Here is a 15585-nt window from a genome sequence, read left to right as displayed (position 1 = left end):
TCCTTGATGCCTCACACCTGTGGGCAGAGGGCTCAGAATGTCCTTGGCTCTCAGACCAGAGCAATTAAAAACATTAACTATCTCCTGGGGTGTTAACTATGTCCAGATAATGACTGTGGTAGCTATGAAAAAAGAAAAGTTTCTAACTGCATGAAGAAAATTAACTCATTTTCAGTCAAACCAGCACATTATCCTATTTTAGAAGCATGTTAACAGACAAAAATATGCAAAAATACACTATTTTTTTTGAAGAGTGTTTATATACTTACATCATAAATCCCTGTAACATATCTTTTGTATGCTAACTAAATTGTACAGAATGTGTTACTCTTTCCAAAAGAAGCCCTAAAGTCTAGTTTCAATGAATTAACTACTGCAGGTACTCAAGGCTGCATGCTGAGTAAATGAGTACATGAGGGAAGGGAGAGAGGATGAGGATCTTGCAGTGAAGACTGTCTTGTACCTGTGACCCAGCCTGTGGGTCTGAACACGGCTGTGACCCCTCTGTTTTCTTGATGAGGTGAGAAGTTGAATCCCAAGCTTCTTGTATGTTGCATAGTGGGCTGCAAAAGGCTGGGACCACAGGTCTGTTTAGTAACCTGTCTGCTGATGGTGGCTCAGGAGGGAAGACCTTCCCTGTAACTGGAGCCTACAGTCATAACAGAAGATGCTGTTATGGAGGTAGTGTAGATAACTTGGTGAAAGGTAGTTTTGTGGGATTATAGAATATGTGAGACTGGAAGGGACCTCAGGATGTCTCGTGTCAAACCCTCTTGCTCAGGAGGGTCAGCTCTGAGGTCAAGACCAGCTTACTCAGGGTATTATCCAGTCAGGTCTTGAAAACTCTGAGGACAGAGATTGCAGTCTCTCTGGGCAACTTGCTCCATTGCTTGACTTTCACAACTTAGGCACTGTCATCGTGGTTGATGGTATTATCAGTTGTGATGTCCAAGTTTATTCCTCCTGGTGTGCAGGTTCCTGTGAACAACATACTATCTTGGCACATCCTTGGACTGTCATCAAGTGCTACTCAGCTCTTCTAGGAGGTCACAGCACCTGGTACTTCGGTCCTATCCAATTTTAGAGCTTGTTGATTTATGTTAAGGAAGTCTATTCCCTAGCAATCTAGGAGATCTATAAGTGTCACTTCATTGCTCTAGTGATCCGAGCTGGTTATTCAGAAGGGAAATGTCTTTCCACTCAGTTGGTACTTACAGTAACACCTGTGGGGCATTAGGAGAGCTGCACCACAGACTTGTGTGGCTGTGCTGTGCCACCTGCATGGGTGATTTTGCATGGGGACAGCATTCCCCATCATTCAGTAGTGGCTCCAGGTTGCATTTGAGGGACGGAGATCTGTCCCACCTGGTCCTACAGCTGTCCCAGTTGATATGCTACAGGAAGGGTTCCCGTTCTTTCTCTTGGAGTTACTTGGGCACTATTCATAATTCTTAGAGGTAGCTACACATCAGAGGTGGGTGAAGCAAGCCCTTCCCTGTCTGTTTTTCTGCAGGATGCACTGTTTTTAGTATCTCCACTACCTCTTCTACCACCTCTGCTTGTGGTGACAGCTGCCTGTTTGCTGCTTACTCTGTGTGGCTTGGGACATGGTTGGAATAATTTATAATGGTTGTCTTTTAATTGCTTGTTCAGCACTCGTCTGTGGAGCACTGTGCTGCTCTCTGATGGCAGGGAGGGCTGGTGGTGGGATGTCAGGGCAAGGCTGCTGTGTTAGTGCATGGTGAGGGATTGATCCTGGGCCCTGGGGATATTTGCGTGCTCCTGGGAGGTTTTTAACTTCAGTAACTTCTCTTGGTAATAAGGAGCAGTAGCATGGGGGAATACACAGCAGTAACAGGATGATTTAAACAGCCTTTCTGTGCTGCTTCATCTTCACAGACACTGCAAATCAGATTAGCAGAGAACTGTGGAAAGGAAGGGGGAAAGTAGGGAACAGTGCGATGGAGTCAGGGGAGAGGGAACCCATGTTCATTCTGGTAAGCAGATAGACAGGCTGAGTCTCCTCCCACCCCTTCTCCACTGGGTTCTGCTGCCATCCATGGATTGAAACACCTGAGTCTTCCTCTGAGCAGTATCTTACCACCCCAGCAGCTCTTTCCATGCCTTCCCTGTGAACGTGTTTTTCCCTATTTGCCCTCTCATTTCCCTCCTCATTACCAGAAACCCTATTCCTGCCCACAGGTGTTTTATCTTTTTTATACCAGGCAAGTGTCTTTAGATAACCCCTGACCCCGCAAACACCTTCACTATGCCTGCTGTGTGAATCCTTCCTTGTGTGCCTGGGCTCACCCCCGGTAGATACCAGCAGCCACCCTGTGCATTTGTCAGGGTGAGGAGCTGCAAGAACTTGTGGCGATGTCAGCACATGCCAGCCCCTCACTCCCCACAGTGTTGGCATTTGGGGCTGCCTCCCCTCCCCGGCAGGCACCCTGCTGTGGGGGGCAGGGTATGACCATCTCCTGTGTCCTCACAGATCTCTCGCAACCTGGGGAAGCTCTACAGTGAAATGATCTTTGTGAATGGCTTTGTGCACTGTGACCCTCACCCAGGCAACGTGCTAGTGAAGAAATGCCCGGCCTCTGGCAAGGCCCACATTATCCTCCTGGACCATGGGCTCTACCAGGTATGTTGGCTATGAGGGCTTCCAGGGCCTTGTGGGGCTGCCTGTGGGGCATCAGGCTGAAAGAGCACACCCAGCTGCAGCCTTGCCCCCTAAGGCCCTGTAAATACATTTTTCCTGTTACTCCCATAACCCTCCAAGGATGTTTCCTGACTCTGAAATGGAGGATAGGGCACAGCTAGGGGCCACAAGCTTTCTCCCCATTTTCCCTGTTGTCCGTGGACTTCTCGGGGCTTTGTCTCCCTCCACAGGTGCTGAGCGATTCATTCCGTATGGACTACTGCCGCCTTTGGCAGGCCCTCATCAAGGCTGATATGAAGAGGGTGCAGAAGTACAGCCGGCGGCTCGGGGCAGGGGATTTGTACCCTCTCTTCGCCTGCATGCTGACCGCCAGGTCCTGGGAGTCTGTCAACAGGGGCATTGACCGATCGCCAGTCTCAGTCAGAGAGGTAGGTAGTGTGTCCTTCCCTGTCATGTGCCCTTCCTTCTTCTCATGTGCCTTTCATTGTTGGAACCACTTGTACCACTGATACCACAGCAATGGTGGGCAAGCCTTGTGGCAAAATCTGCACTGACAGCTGAGCTAGAAAAAGCCAGAATTCCTGCAACGTGTTTTATAGTGGCTGAACTTAATTTCCCAGTGTCACTTGTCATGCACTGCTTAAATTCTGTATAATATTTTAATGGTTAAGTGTTCACCAGTTCTGGCAGGGGAAGCATTTGTACATCAGCCTTTTCTTAAAAAAGTGTCAAATGCAGCTGTGCAGGGAACCATCAAGGAGGATAGGTTTAGATAGAGGAGACATAAAGGCTTAGTGGGAAGACACGAGAAGGATAATGCATTATCACTGTTCATGTAAATGACTATCAGCACTGATACAAACTCCTAAAAACCCTTGGAAATTACCTCTCGATCAGCAACCCTATTAACTTGGAGTCAAGGTTGCTTAACTGCAAATCCTGTCAACTCAATCACTACAAATCTAGGAAATTGTTGCTTACATTCTCCACCCTTTCCTGTCCACACATGTTGGGATCCTTCTCACATCTCACACTCCTGACAGGCACATACCGCCTTAAGAACAGCAGCAGCCCCTGCCAACTCTGCTGTTTTTAGAGATGACCATATAGTGATGTGATTTCAGCCAATAGATTAGTGTCTGTAGGTGGAAACATGTTGTATTCTATGGTTTGTTTTTATCTGCATGCATTTGTAGTAGAGAGGATGAAATTCATTTAAGTAGTGTTATAATATTGTCCTGTGAAATTCTCTTCTGGAAGTTCCTTTAGGTTGGAATGTGGTGGATTTTGCTGCACTGGCAGGCCATTATCTATAGCAATGTGTAGGTCAGACACCTTGGGTAATGGGCCCCCTCTCTCCCAGTAATGCAACTGCTTCCTACCTGAGTTGATTTTCTGCATATCAGAGATAATATAGTGACTGTCTAGCAGATCTATGCTTGATGTGGTGAGTTCTGGAGCTGGTAGCTCCAGAAGAAACATCAGAGGCACCAAGATGTGTTGACAGAGTGCTGGCTCAAATACTACGAGGCCAGTGTTGAATCTGAGCTAATAAGCAATGTTTATCCTGAACTGGCTTGTGAAGGTTATGCCAGAGGTGTGACTGCAGCCACATGGCTCCTCGTGTGGGCTAATGAGCGTTGTCACTGAGTTGAATTGCTTGTATAGAGCCAGCTCTGTTGTCTTTGCCTCCATGACACAATTAATGCTGAAGCTGGATAATCCTGCAGTGGATAATGGGGATCTGAGCAGATTTGCTGTGGCATTAGGAAATGAGCCACTGCTTGCCCTTAGCTTAGAGGTGAATTTGAAAGATTGTGTCAGCAGCAAGAGCCAAGTGCTGTCTAGGCAGGTACCATCAGCATAGAGCTCTGGAGAGTGTGCTTGAGCATGTGTTGATGTGAGAGTAGCCTGTGAGACAATGAAACAATCCTCTTGAAATGAAATCTTGTCTGTAGTCTCGTGTCCAGTCCGGGGTACTGCATCTTGAGAAAGGTTTGATGAAACTGGGGCGAGTCCAGTAGGAAGCTACAAGGACTGGTGGTCAAGCAGGGAGAAGCCGTGAGGTAAGTCTGAGCAAGTTAGGTCAAAAAAAGTAGAAAAGTGCAAGTTGAGAAGAGTTGTAGTGGTGATTTTCAAATCTGTTAAAGACTGCTGCAAACAGGACAAGAAGTAATGGATTTAAATTCAGCTAAAGAGATAGAGGTTAAACACAGGATAAGCTGGACCTCATGGCAAATCCAGTGAAATGCTGGTGTGGAGGGTCTGGGGAGGCTCCGAGTCACATCACTGGAGAGTTTTAGTAGCAGGCTAGTCAAATGTGTGAGGATTGCCATAGGCCTAGTTCTGCCTGCCTTAACCTAAGGCCAGGCAGCTGACCACTCAGGGTGGCTGCTAGCCTCATCTCATTTTATGATTGTGTTTTGCTGCATCCTGCAGCAGCCTCAGCCACTGCAGCCAAGGGGCTTTTCTCAGGTCCTGTGGCACAGCTTATTTCTTCCTCTGCACATAGGCTTCACTCTTGACAGAAAGTGACAGTTCTGATGACAGATCATGTGGTTGTTTTGTGATCTGGACAAGCAGCTGGAGCTAAAAATAAAAATAAAAAAAATAGGAAAGGAAACCTGTGTGTGGAAAACAAAGTAGCCACTGGAGTGATGCTGGCTAGGATAAGAAATAATCAGGGAGGAGTTTTCTGCCAACAAATAATGGAAAAAAGCATATAACATTTAGGAGAGTGAAGTGTCTTCTTGCTGAAGCTTTGTACATTTGGTCAGTGATTGAGGCAGGAGGACACAAAGATTTACTTATGAGCATCAAAGCAACCATGGTGGTGTGTGAACTGTGTACATCTCTGACCATCACAACCTGCACGCTTGATTTGTGCAGGTCTGTTCCTTTATAATAAGTCTGAAGTTCACAAAGAGTGTGAGATCCCGTATCATGAAATGTAGGCTGTCCATCCTTCATTCTAGAGAAGGGAAGGTTTTAGAGCTGTCCTTTCCCTTCCCCACAAAGCAGCCTGCCTCCTGTAAGAAGTCATTTACTGCCCTCTGCGTGTGTCCTGCTGGATTCTGGAAATTTCAGATGTTCTAAGACCTCTGTTTGTATTTGTCAGTTCATGTCGTGGCCTCTGTAGGAAGAGGTAGGGACATGATATGCATATGGGATCAGCTCCACACCACACTGTCCTACAGTTACTGGGATGGTGGAGAAACTCTCAGATTTAAAGAGGCAGAAGAGTGGGGACTGGCTGTCCTGTGTGCTATGGTGGCTCATGTTTGGAGGGGAGCCCATCTTCCATGGCTTAGGCTGTAGCCCATCAGTTATCTCTGGGATCTTACTGTGGGCAGTTTATTTGTTGGAAGCTGGGGAACCAAGGAACATGAAGGGCTTTGGTCTTACACTCTTTCCTCAAGTGTCTGCTGCTGTCTGCTGCCAGACAGGGTATGGGTCTAGATAGACCCTTAGTCTGACAGATAGCAGTTTTTGATCTTTTGGGTTAGCATGATACTTAACTGCATAATGCTTTCTCACCTCTGCTGTGTTGAAAACAGAGGATGAAACTAGGCCTTGGAAACAGCTCCATCAGTATAGCTTAAAGCCGTCAGTTGCATGGGTCACCAAGAGAAGGAGCAGGCTGGTTATCCTTGCAGTATGCCTCCACCTTCCTGAGACATCGTGTGCTACCTGCAGCTCTGCTGGCTGTGGGGCTGGTGAGATGAGACTTGGTCAGAAGGCGGCAAGGGCAGTAATGAGATGTGGTTGCTATGGTCTGCCTGGGGCCAAGAACTGAGACAGCAGCGAGTGCCCTGTTCTGAGAGGCTGTCAGTCCTGCCGGTGAGGAGATGGGGCCTTATCCCAGTGAGAGGCAGATGAAATACGGCAAGAATGATCTGTGACTGTGCAGTGGGTGCTTAGGACAGCCAGCTGTCTGCAGAAAAGCAGGATAAAGAGCTCTCAGGCTGGCCTCCCTGGGCCTAGAGTTGTGGTTGGGGAAAACATCGTCTCCTCCTGCCAAAATCTCAGCTGTATCTGGACCTGCGTTTCCCATGCGCTCTCAGCTTCTCTTTCCGTTCTCTCTGACATGACCTGGCTGGCCAAAGGATGTGGAGATCCGGTCCAACGCTGCTGCTTACCTGCCACAGATCACCCAGCTCCTCAACAACGTCCCTCGCCAGATGCTGCTGCTGCTGAAGACCAATGACTTGTTAAGGGGGATTGAGTCAGCGCTGCACACGCGGGCCAGTGCCAGCTCCTTCCTCAACATGTCTCGCTGCTGCATCAGAGCCGTTTCCATGTGAGTCTCTTCTCCAGGCACCAGATGTGGAGCAGCAGGGGCTGGCTGTCCCTGGGGACTAGGAGCCAGGGGAGATCCCAGGGCCAGCAGGCCAGCCAGGGCCCAGTCCCACAGTAGCTGAGCCAGATGAGCAGGACAGAACCTGAGATAGTGGTCAGGTCCAATCCCAAGTCCATATCATAATGTGACATCATGATGACAGGGCAGATCCAAGGTCAAACCAGAAAGTCAAGCTGTATGTCAGGTCCAGTGGTTGTAAGGCAGGTCCATGGTGACAAGACAGTGCTGAGGTCAAGCCAAGAGGTCAACATGTGCATTGAGGTCCAGGTCAAGGGGCTTCACAGCGGGGCATGCACTGAGGACATTTACTCTTCCAGTATAGCTCAGGCAGGGACAGAAGGTGCAGGCCTGAGATTAACTGGAGCTCCTGGGCCTATGAGCAGAGGGTTGCAGGGGGTCCCAGGCTAGTTGGGGCCATTAAGGTTTATTCAAGCCACCCACTCAGGGCTGTAACAAGACCTAACTTGACCGCTTGACCTCTTACTCTTAGCTGTGAACCTCTCCCCCACATTAGCACATCTGCTGTGGTCCACCCCTGCTGTTAGATGTCTCAGCCTGTGTCTGTGCCGTTCTCATGCCCACCAGGCTCTCCAGAGGACAGATCTGTCACCCTGGGGCTGGGGACAGGGATGGAGTTGGAGGCCTTAGGATAAGGGTTTAGGGTTTATCCCCTCCAGAGGAGGGGAAGTGGCTTACTACCCATTACAGGCATCATCACTGGGAAGTGTTTGTGGATAAGCGACATCTGCAAGTTCACTGCTGCCAGTTTCTGCTGCCTGACTGAGGGGCTAGGGCTGACTGAAGATCAGGCTAATGTTTAAAAGCCAGGAACAGGAGTTGTGCAAGTGACTTCCATGTGAGTCTTCTGAGTCAATACACTTCTGCCTCAGATTCCTCCTCCTTGGAGAAGAAATAACAGTTATTTCTCTGACTGATGAGGGACCTACAAATCCCAGTTAACCTTTGCTTCTAAAGAACAGAGAATTACTTTTCCTGGAATCCATGTGTCAGGACTGCTGGACTCTTATGAGTGTGCTACCAGGAAGGGCTATGATGTGCAGCTGTCCCTGTTAGTGGAAGTGAAGCTGGGAATAGAAGCAGAGGATGCCATGGCCCAGGGTCATGATGTGCAGTGGGATGAGAAACAGGTTCACAAGGGAACAGACTGTCTCTTCTGCCAAATTCGTGCTAGGAGGGCAGTCCCCAACTCTTCAAGAACATCAGCTGGAGAAAATCCCAACTCCCTGGTATCCCCATTGCTGGTGATTCTCCAGACATGGGACATTCCCCTCCCCTGGGGAGGGTCAGTTGTACTGAAGATGTAGGGCAGGCTTCCTTCCTGCCAGGCTGCATCGTGCCCAATCTAATGCAGCTGTTTCTCTCATTCTAGGTACCAGAGGAGCAAGAGTCACTCACTTTACAGGAGGGCCCAGATCTCTCTCGCAGAAGCCCTGAGCCTGTGGCAGATCAACTTGTATGAACTCTTCCTGTGGCTGAAAGGGTCCCAGCTGGGGAACTGGGTCATTGCTCTCCTGAGCCGGATGCACCATTCCACATACTGACGTGAGCTGGTGGGAGATGCCTGGATGCTCACTCCCTTCTGCTCTCCACGGCACATTTCCCATTTTGACTGTTTCTACCTATTCTGTGGGCTATTTTTGGGTCTTGTTCCACGTTACATGCCGCACTGTCCTTGCCTGTTACAGCATTAGCTTTTTCTGTGGCGCTGAGAAGTGGAGTCAGTACTGGAGCTCTGCTGTTTCATGGTTTAACAAAAGGAGGTGCAGGATACTGTGTGTCAGGAAGGGCTGGGTATGTACTTTCCACTCAGATTCCAGTGGGACTGCGCTGGAAGCAGAAGCCTCTACTTGGCTCTTTCTTAAACAATCTTGCAGAATTTAAGAGAATCCCAACCCACCTAGAATGCCCCAAAACATTTCTCAGAGCTTCAGAGAGGGGTGGTAAGTCCCTTTCAAATCCAAAAGGGTTTATAATAGTTTTTGCAATCTCCTTAGTCTGATTTCTGTTCAAGTGTGCAGGTTGTTTCTCAGAGGAGTCAGACCTTGTGGAGAGCTGGCACTAGGACATCCGCTCCCTGAACCAGGGAAATGTGACCCTAATGGTGAGAGCAGTGGACTTGGGGACTGGCTTTCTGTGGTTCGTCTCCAGTCCTGTCAGCAAGTGTCTCTATGTTTCTGGACTTTTCCTGGCCTGTTTCCTTGCACGTGAAATGGGAGAAGGGAACAGTGGTCCTGCCTCTTCTCTGAAATTCAGGGAAGGCAGGAAGAATGACAACTCAGGGTTCTGAAACTGCTGGTAATGTATGTGTACTGTACAATAGTGCCACACAGCAAAATAAATGTGTCAGAGACCTTTAGGGGAGGGATGCCTGGCTGTGCACTCACAGTGATGTTTGGGCCTCTAACCTCAGTCTGGTTTCCATTTCTCCACTGAGTGATGCCATGCAGCATTATTAACTCCTTGCAAACCAAATGAGATGGCCTCTTGGTCTTTCCTCTTCCCAAGAGCTTTGTTCCACATCTGGGTCCTCTGGTGCTGCTTCAGGTGGATGTTGAGATGGGATGGAGGCGCAAGTGTCATTCTGCTGGAAAGAGGCACCGCACTTTGTCACCCGGATCCACACTGAGCCTGCCTCCCTCCCTGCCTGGGGGAGCATGCCATGGCGCATCTGTGAGACGTCACTGTCCCTGTGCCAAGCACTGAGCGTTTCACCTCATTGCTACCTGTGACGTTTCACTGCTCCTGCCTCAGAAGAGAACCTGCCGCTTGCTTGGTGGTGCAAGTGACAGGTCTGATGGCTCTGACTTGGCAGCTATGGGATGGCTATGAGGAAGTCTCACCCAGAGGCCTCTTTTATGTGAGACATATTTGGGATCCTGAGAGACGTCCCTGCTGCTTGTAAGGATTCCTGTAGCCAAGAAGGGCGGATGGAGGCAACTGTTCAGATCATTTCAGCTTTCTCATAGGTCGTCTTGGTGAAAGGGGACACGAAGGACAGGATCAGAATGTCTCTCCACTGCCAGCAAGCTTGCTAAGCTGAGGGTTGTTACTCAGGCCTCAGGCTTGTGCCTGAGACCAAGCCACCAGAAGAGCACTTGCTCTCCCAGTTTGCGTGCAGTTTCCCAGCTTGCAGGGGTGCAAGACCTTGCAATATGTCCATTTGCATGGGAAGGGAAGCAGGGGGCAGAGTGTGAGTGAGTGTGTATGTCAGTCCCTGACGAACCGATTCTCTTGCTGGCTGTGTGGGAGAGGGAAGAGGTGTGTAATCCAGAGAAGGTACATGACTGCAGGTGTGCTTGGTTATGATGAGTTAGTTACTGTGGACATATGGCTTATGACAGTGACTGTGTATGAGTGCAAGAGTGTAGGTGCAGTTGCCTGGCTCAGGGCTGTCAAGAAGGGGTGTGTGGTTGACAGAGTTGTGGATGGGGAATTACTGAACCTGGGTTTTTGGTCTTCTGTGCAGTCAATCGTCTGACCCTGGCCTTGACTCTGAGCACTTTCTACTATGGGGCAGCAGCAGGTCTGATGTGCTCTCCCATCTTAGCTAAGAACAAAAAAAGAGCCACTGGTTAGACTGAAAGTCCTTGTAAAGCTTGTCCCCAACCTGTCAGAAATTGTCCTCACTTCTGTGTTGTGTGATGGTGTCGGGGAATGGAGTGGTGGTAATTGCAGTGAACGAGACTTCTGAGTCAACAAGAAGTCACAGAGGCCCTGTATTATTGGTCCTGCAGTCTGTACCTGAGTAATCTTTGTTCATGGGAACAGTCTGGCTGAATCAGTGCCTTGCTTAGGCACTTACAGCTTGTAGGCTGGCCAGCGTAGGTGGGCCTGTCTTGTTCTTGTCACGAGTAGAGCTCTGCTCAGGAAATTGCCCTGGTGCACCCAATAGGGTTCAGGAGACCCTCTAGCAATGGTCACTGACTGCACATCCTCATCTTGTAGCTGCCCCTGTGAATGCCTTTGCGTATCTATGCCTGAATATACCAACCAGAGTGCTATCTGGGTCTCATTAACATCTGTGTGTGAAAGCTCATCCCACAGTGAGACCCTGGCATATCCCTCATCTCCAGAGGATCCCATGTTGTGGAGATGCTCCCTGCAGCTGGCATGTGCATTGACTGCTGAGCCCCAAGCCCACTCTTGACCACACATGTTCTTTCACCCCTCCAAAATCCCACCACATGACTGCCTGTTCTGCTGCCGAAGGAAGGTTCTGGCTCTAACAGTGGTAGAGAACCCGTAGCCCCTCAGACTGTCGTTTTTGGCAGTGTTTGGTGGGCAGAGTGTGGGGTGTGTTTGGAAGAGCTTTGTCTATTGACATGAGTCTCTGCTGAGAGGCTGTGATCTTCCATGTTAGCAGTGGGACTCCTCAGTCAGTGGTGCTGAGCTCTTGCCCTGCCTACAGTCAATCAATGAAGGTTTGCCCGAGGACAGAACAAGCAAACACCCAGAGTTTGACCCTTTAACATTCCTGCCTTGTCTTTTTGCTGAAAGCTCTCAAAGGTGAATGTGTTAAAAGGATTTTGAAAAGATGCTTTCTCATCCCAATTTGTGGTTGTCAAACATGGGTAACCTGGATCTGCTCTGTGCACTTGGCGTTTATTGGCGTTTTCACCACCCGCAGACAGAGCCTCTGCTGCTCTGCCTGCAGCTGGCACACAGGCTGCTGTCTGCCCGGCTTCAGCTGTGAGCAAACTCAAGTTTGGTTCATGCACTGAACATTGGCCTTGCAGCAGACTCCTGAGCCCACTGACTCTTTCTTGGGACAAATAGGGAGTAAGAGCTGGAGCCAGAGGTGCAAAACCACGGGTCAGCTTTCAGCTCCTGTAATATGAAGTACTACATTGTAGCCTCGTGGCATCTCCCACCCTAAAGGTTCTCAGTGCTCTTGGAAGTATTGAGGAAAGAGCAGTCATTTCATCTAGCATTTAAATGTACTATTACTAGGTTGACTGGAGGTTGGAAATGGGACAGTCTGGGTAAACGATGTTGCCATGCAAAACCACAAGAATTCAGGGTATGGAGTGAACAGGCTTTTTATATATAGCTGAAAAAAAAGCAAGAGAGAGCATTAGTCCAGGCTGAACACCGTAGACTTTACCTAAGCCATCCAGTGAACTTCAGTGATGACAAGTGGGTGGCATATACATTTGCAATCAAGGCTGCTTGGTGCCCTCTGCCATCTCGCAGGGGCGTATGAACCTCGTGCAGCGGCAGCTTAGAAGCTTTCCAAATGAATCACTCTCTGCTTCCCATAGCAAATGAACTGTGACCGGCCAGCAGCCTGGCCAGCACCAAAGTCATTCCCTCACAAATGACTCCCCTCGGGTCACGGGGGCTGCCTTCCAACACGGCGCTCGGCAGGGCTCTTCCCCCACACTGCTATGCATCTCTGTGTGCCCCTGGCACCACTCCTTCCTGTACCCCGAGTCCAAAGGGGTGCAGGCAGGCCGCTGGCTCCCAGAGCATGCAAGGAATGTCACACGTGGTGTGCTGTGCCAGCGTGCCCAGCATTCAAGTGGGAGCAAAGAGAGGGGTGCAACCCTCAGGGCAGCCAGTGGCTTCCCCCTTTGCCCCCTGACAACTGGGTGGCTAGAAAGGAGGGGCAGGCATTTCTTTCTCCTTGTCTCCTGTCTAAAAGAAAGAGGCTGGGGCTGGTTCCTGACCCTGCAGCCCGAACTGTGGCCACCCCCATCTCACCCAGGGGATGAGATAAGGGCAGGTGCAGGCTGGAGCTGTGCCCTGTACTGGGAGGGAGAATTTGCTGGCACTGCTGAGCTCGGAGGCAGGAGGGCTCCTGGCCTGTGGGGTAAATCCATGTCTGCTTGGGGCTGCTGATCCTTGGACAAGTTGAATAAAGTGGCCATAAGGTGGAGCAGGGGCAATAGGGAAGGAGCAACTGGAGCCTGTGAGTTTGCTCATCACATCCCTCTTAATCTTTACAGCAAAGAAACAGAAAGGCTTCTACCTGCTCTGTACCAAAGAGCCATCTCCCACCTGCAGACATAGCTAAGGGTCTTGATTGCTGTAAGAGCACAGCAGCCCCCAGGGGATCCTGCTGTCCCCCAGCTGCCCCCACTTCAGGCTCCCAGGCCACACACATCTGCAGCTTCATACCTTGGGTGAGGCTGCAGCAGTGCTGGGGGTCGGGACCTCCAGACCTCCCCATGGTGAGCACCCCAGGCAGTGAAGTGCCCCCAGCTGATGTCTCTGGGAGCAAGCTGCTGCCACCTCTCCCTGCTCAGTGCCTCATACCATGCTGCATGGAGTGAGTCTACAAGGCCCAAAGGCTTTCCACTCCATCCCATCACCAGTCCCTGTGTGATGATGGCCAGGGAAGTGATTGCTGTCCTACCCCTGTCGTTTAGGAGAGGACTTGGCGTCGGCTGCCTCTCCGCGGTGTGGCAATGGCTGGCAATTAGCAGCAGCATTTGTGCTCCACCCAGGCATAAAACTGCTCTTCGACAAGCAGCGGGAGGATGCGCATGCTGCTGTGTGTTTGCAGCAATTAATTTTTGCTAGTGAGGGCTTGGGGTTTGGGGTTGGGAGGGGAGGAGGAAAGGGAAGGGAAAAGGGAAAGGAAAAAGAAAGCATGTCTGTGTTTCAAGAGTAAATACCAAACCCAGCATGGCTCTAAACGGACTTGGGATTTTTAAATGTTCCTGGACTGCACCCTCTGCTTTTTCTTTCACAGGTTACCCAGACGCTGTGGCACGTGAGTCACCATCGCTGGCACAACAAAGGGTTCCCACTACCTCCCACCGCCCCACACACCGTTGCAGCATGGTGCGTTACTTGCCAAGGCGCAGCGGTCTCTGCGAGGCGGATCAGAATGGTTTTTTGGCTCTGTCTCTGTGGAGCGTTCCTTTGGCTGTTTCCCTCCCTCCTTCCCCTAGGTGGGACTCATGGGCTTTTCTTGGTGGTTGTTTCAGCTGGTCAGCCAGCAGCTGTCACTCTGCCGCGGATGGCAGGCTGGTGAATGCAAAGCCCCAGCTTGGGAGGCAGCCTGGGTCTCTCCTCCACCAGGGCACCAGGGCCACCAGGCTCCTGTGGCATGGGTCTGGCCTTCTGCCAGCCCCGCCAAGGTGTCTGAGGCCAGGGTCATCCTCTGTCCTCCAGCAGCTGCTCAGGTGTTGCCCAGGACTGTAAAAGAGCTGGACAATGAGAGGTTGACATTTGTAATTAATTAATTGTCCTTTCCAAGGATCATACAGGTGATACTAACATCCTCTAATGTTTTACTCTGTGAGGTTTGACTAGGACCTTTCAGATGAACAGAAAAGCTACTAGTGGAGTAGCAGCAGCCCTGCTGAAAAGGAGCAGGAAGGGTTTGCAGGGGACCTCAGGGTACCTCAGGTGAGCTTCCAGTGGAAACCACAGTCCTGGGCTACATCAGGAGAACAAGTAGCCTTGACAGTCACACTCTTGCCCTCCCAAGACATTACTTACTCCCAAGGAACAAGCAATAGGACAAGAGGAAATGGCCTCAGGTTGCACCAGGGGAGGTTTAGATTGGATATTAGGAAAAAAATTCTTCATGGTAAGGGTTGTCAGACATTGGAACAGGCTACCCAGGGAAGCAGTTCAGTCACCATCCCTGGAGGTGTTCAAAAGATGTGCAGATGTGGTGATTAGGGACATGGTTTAGTGCTAGAGTTAGGTTATGGTTGGACTCGATGATCCTAAGAGTCTCTTCCAGCCAAAACTATTCTGTGATTCTACTTGGTGCTGCTGAGTCCACACTCAAAGCAGTGTCCTCTTTTGGTTCTCTCAGTTTAAGAGGGATGTTGAAAAACTGGATTGGGTCCAGTGGAGGGCATGTGACATGGCCAGAATCTGCAGCCTGCAAGGGAGATGGGCTTGTTTAGTTCGGCAAGGAAGAAGCAAATGGATGAGCTGATAATGGCCACTGACTCTTTGAAAGGGAATTAGAGAGTCAATAGAGCCAAACTGCTTCTGGGAGCACCAGATGACTTAGCAAGGGCAAATGGCCACAAGTTATGTCTTGGATACTTAGACTGGGCACAGGGGTGAACTTCTTCACCGGGAGGGTGGTGCAGAGCTAGAGTGTGTCACCCAGAGAGGGTCTCCAACCCTGGAGGTTTCAAGGATCTGGCCAGCTGAAGTGTGGTTCAGTGGGTCTCCTGTTGATGAGAGTCTCCTTAGGAGTCGGAGTGCAGACAGACAGACACCCTGTGGCCCCTTCCACACAGCCTTGCCATGAAGCCATGCAGCCACGGCATGGAGCAGGCAAGGGCTCTCATCGCTGTCAAGTCAGTGCTGTGGGATGAGGTTTGGTCTGGGTTTCACCCTTCCCAGCTTTCCCTGTGTGTCTGTGCTCAGACACAAGATGATGTCCCTGCCCAGGTCTTTGCTCTGAAGCCCAGGCCAGGGCTAGCTGGCTCTTTTCATTTGGTTCGGTTGTGATGCCAGGGCTATGAGCCTGCCTGTCCCGGCAAACACCAGCCTGGGAAGTTCACCTTGCAGCTTTAATTGGCTAGCTGCCTCTTGGGTCTTTTCTGTGCAAAACCTGCAGGTC

The 15585-nt window shown here is 50.2% G+C and overlaps 1 protein-coding gene across 1 annotated transcript in view; it reads left to right on the top strand.

Annotated features, from left to right (window-relative positions):
• Positions 1-8702, top strand: part of ADCK1 (aarF domain containing kinase 1) — a gene marked incomplete at its 5' end in the record, with an annotated part of 77794 nt that extends 69092 nt beyond the window's left edge. The window contains 4 exons of the mRNA XM_080345573.1: positions 2495-2644; positions 2893-3090; positions 6769-6962; positions 8413-8702. Of these exons, the coding sequence (XP_080201699.1) occupies positions 2495-2644; positions 2893-3090; positions 6769-6962; positions 8413-8584 (714 nt within the window). The 3' untranslated portion in view covers positions 8585-8702. The remainder of the gene's footprint in view (positions 1-2494; positions 2645-2892; positions 3091-6768; positions 6963-8412) is intronic.
• Between the last annotated feature and the right edge of the window lie 6883 nt (positions 8703-15585).

This window comes from Nesoenas mayeri (assembly GCF_963082525.1).
Source record: "Nesoenas mayeri genome assembly, chromosome: 5".
Lineage (NCBI taxonomy): Eukaryota > Metazoa > Chordata > Aves > Columbiformes > Columbidae > Nesoenas > Nesoenas mayeri.
Note: the sequence above shows the minus strand (reverse complement) of the source record. Positions and strands in the feature narration are given on the sequence as shown.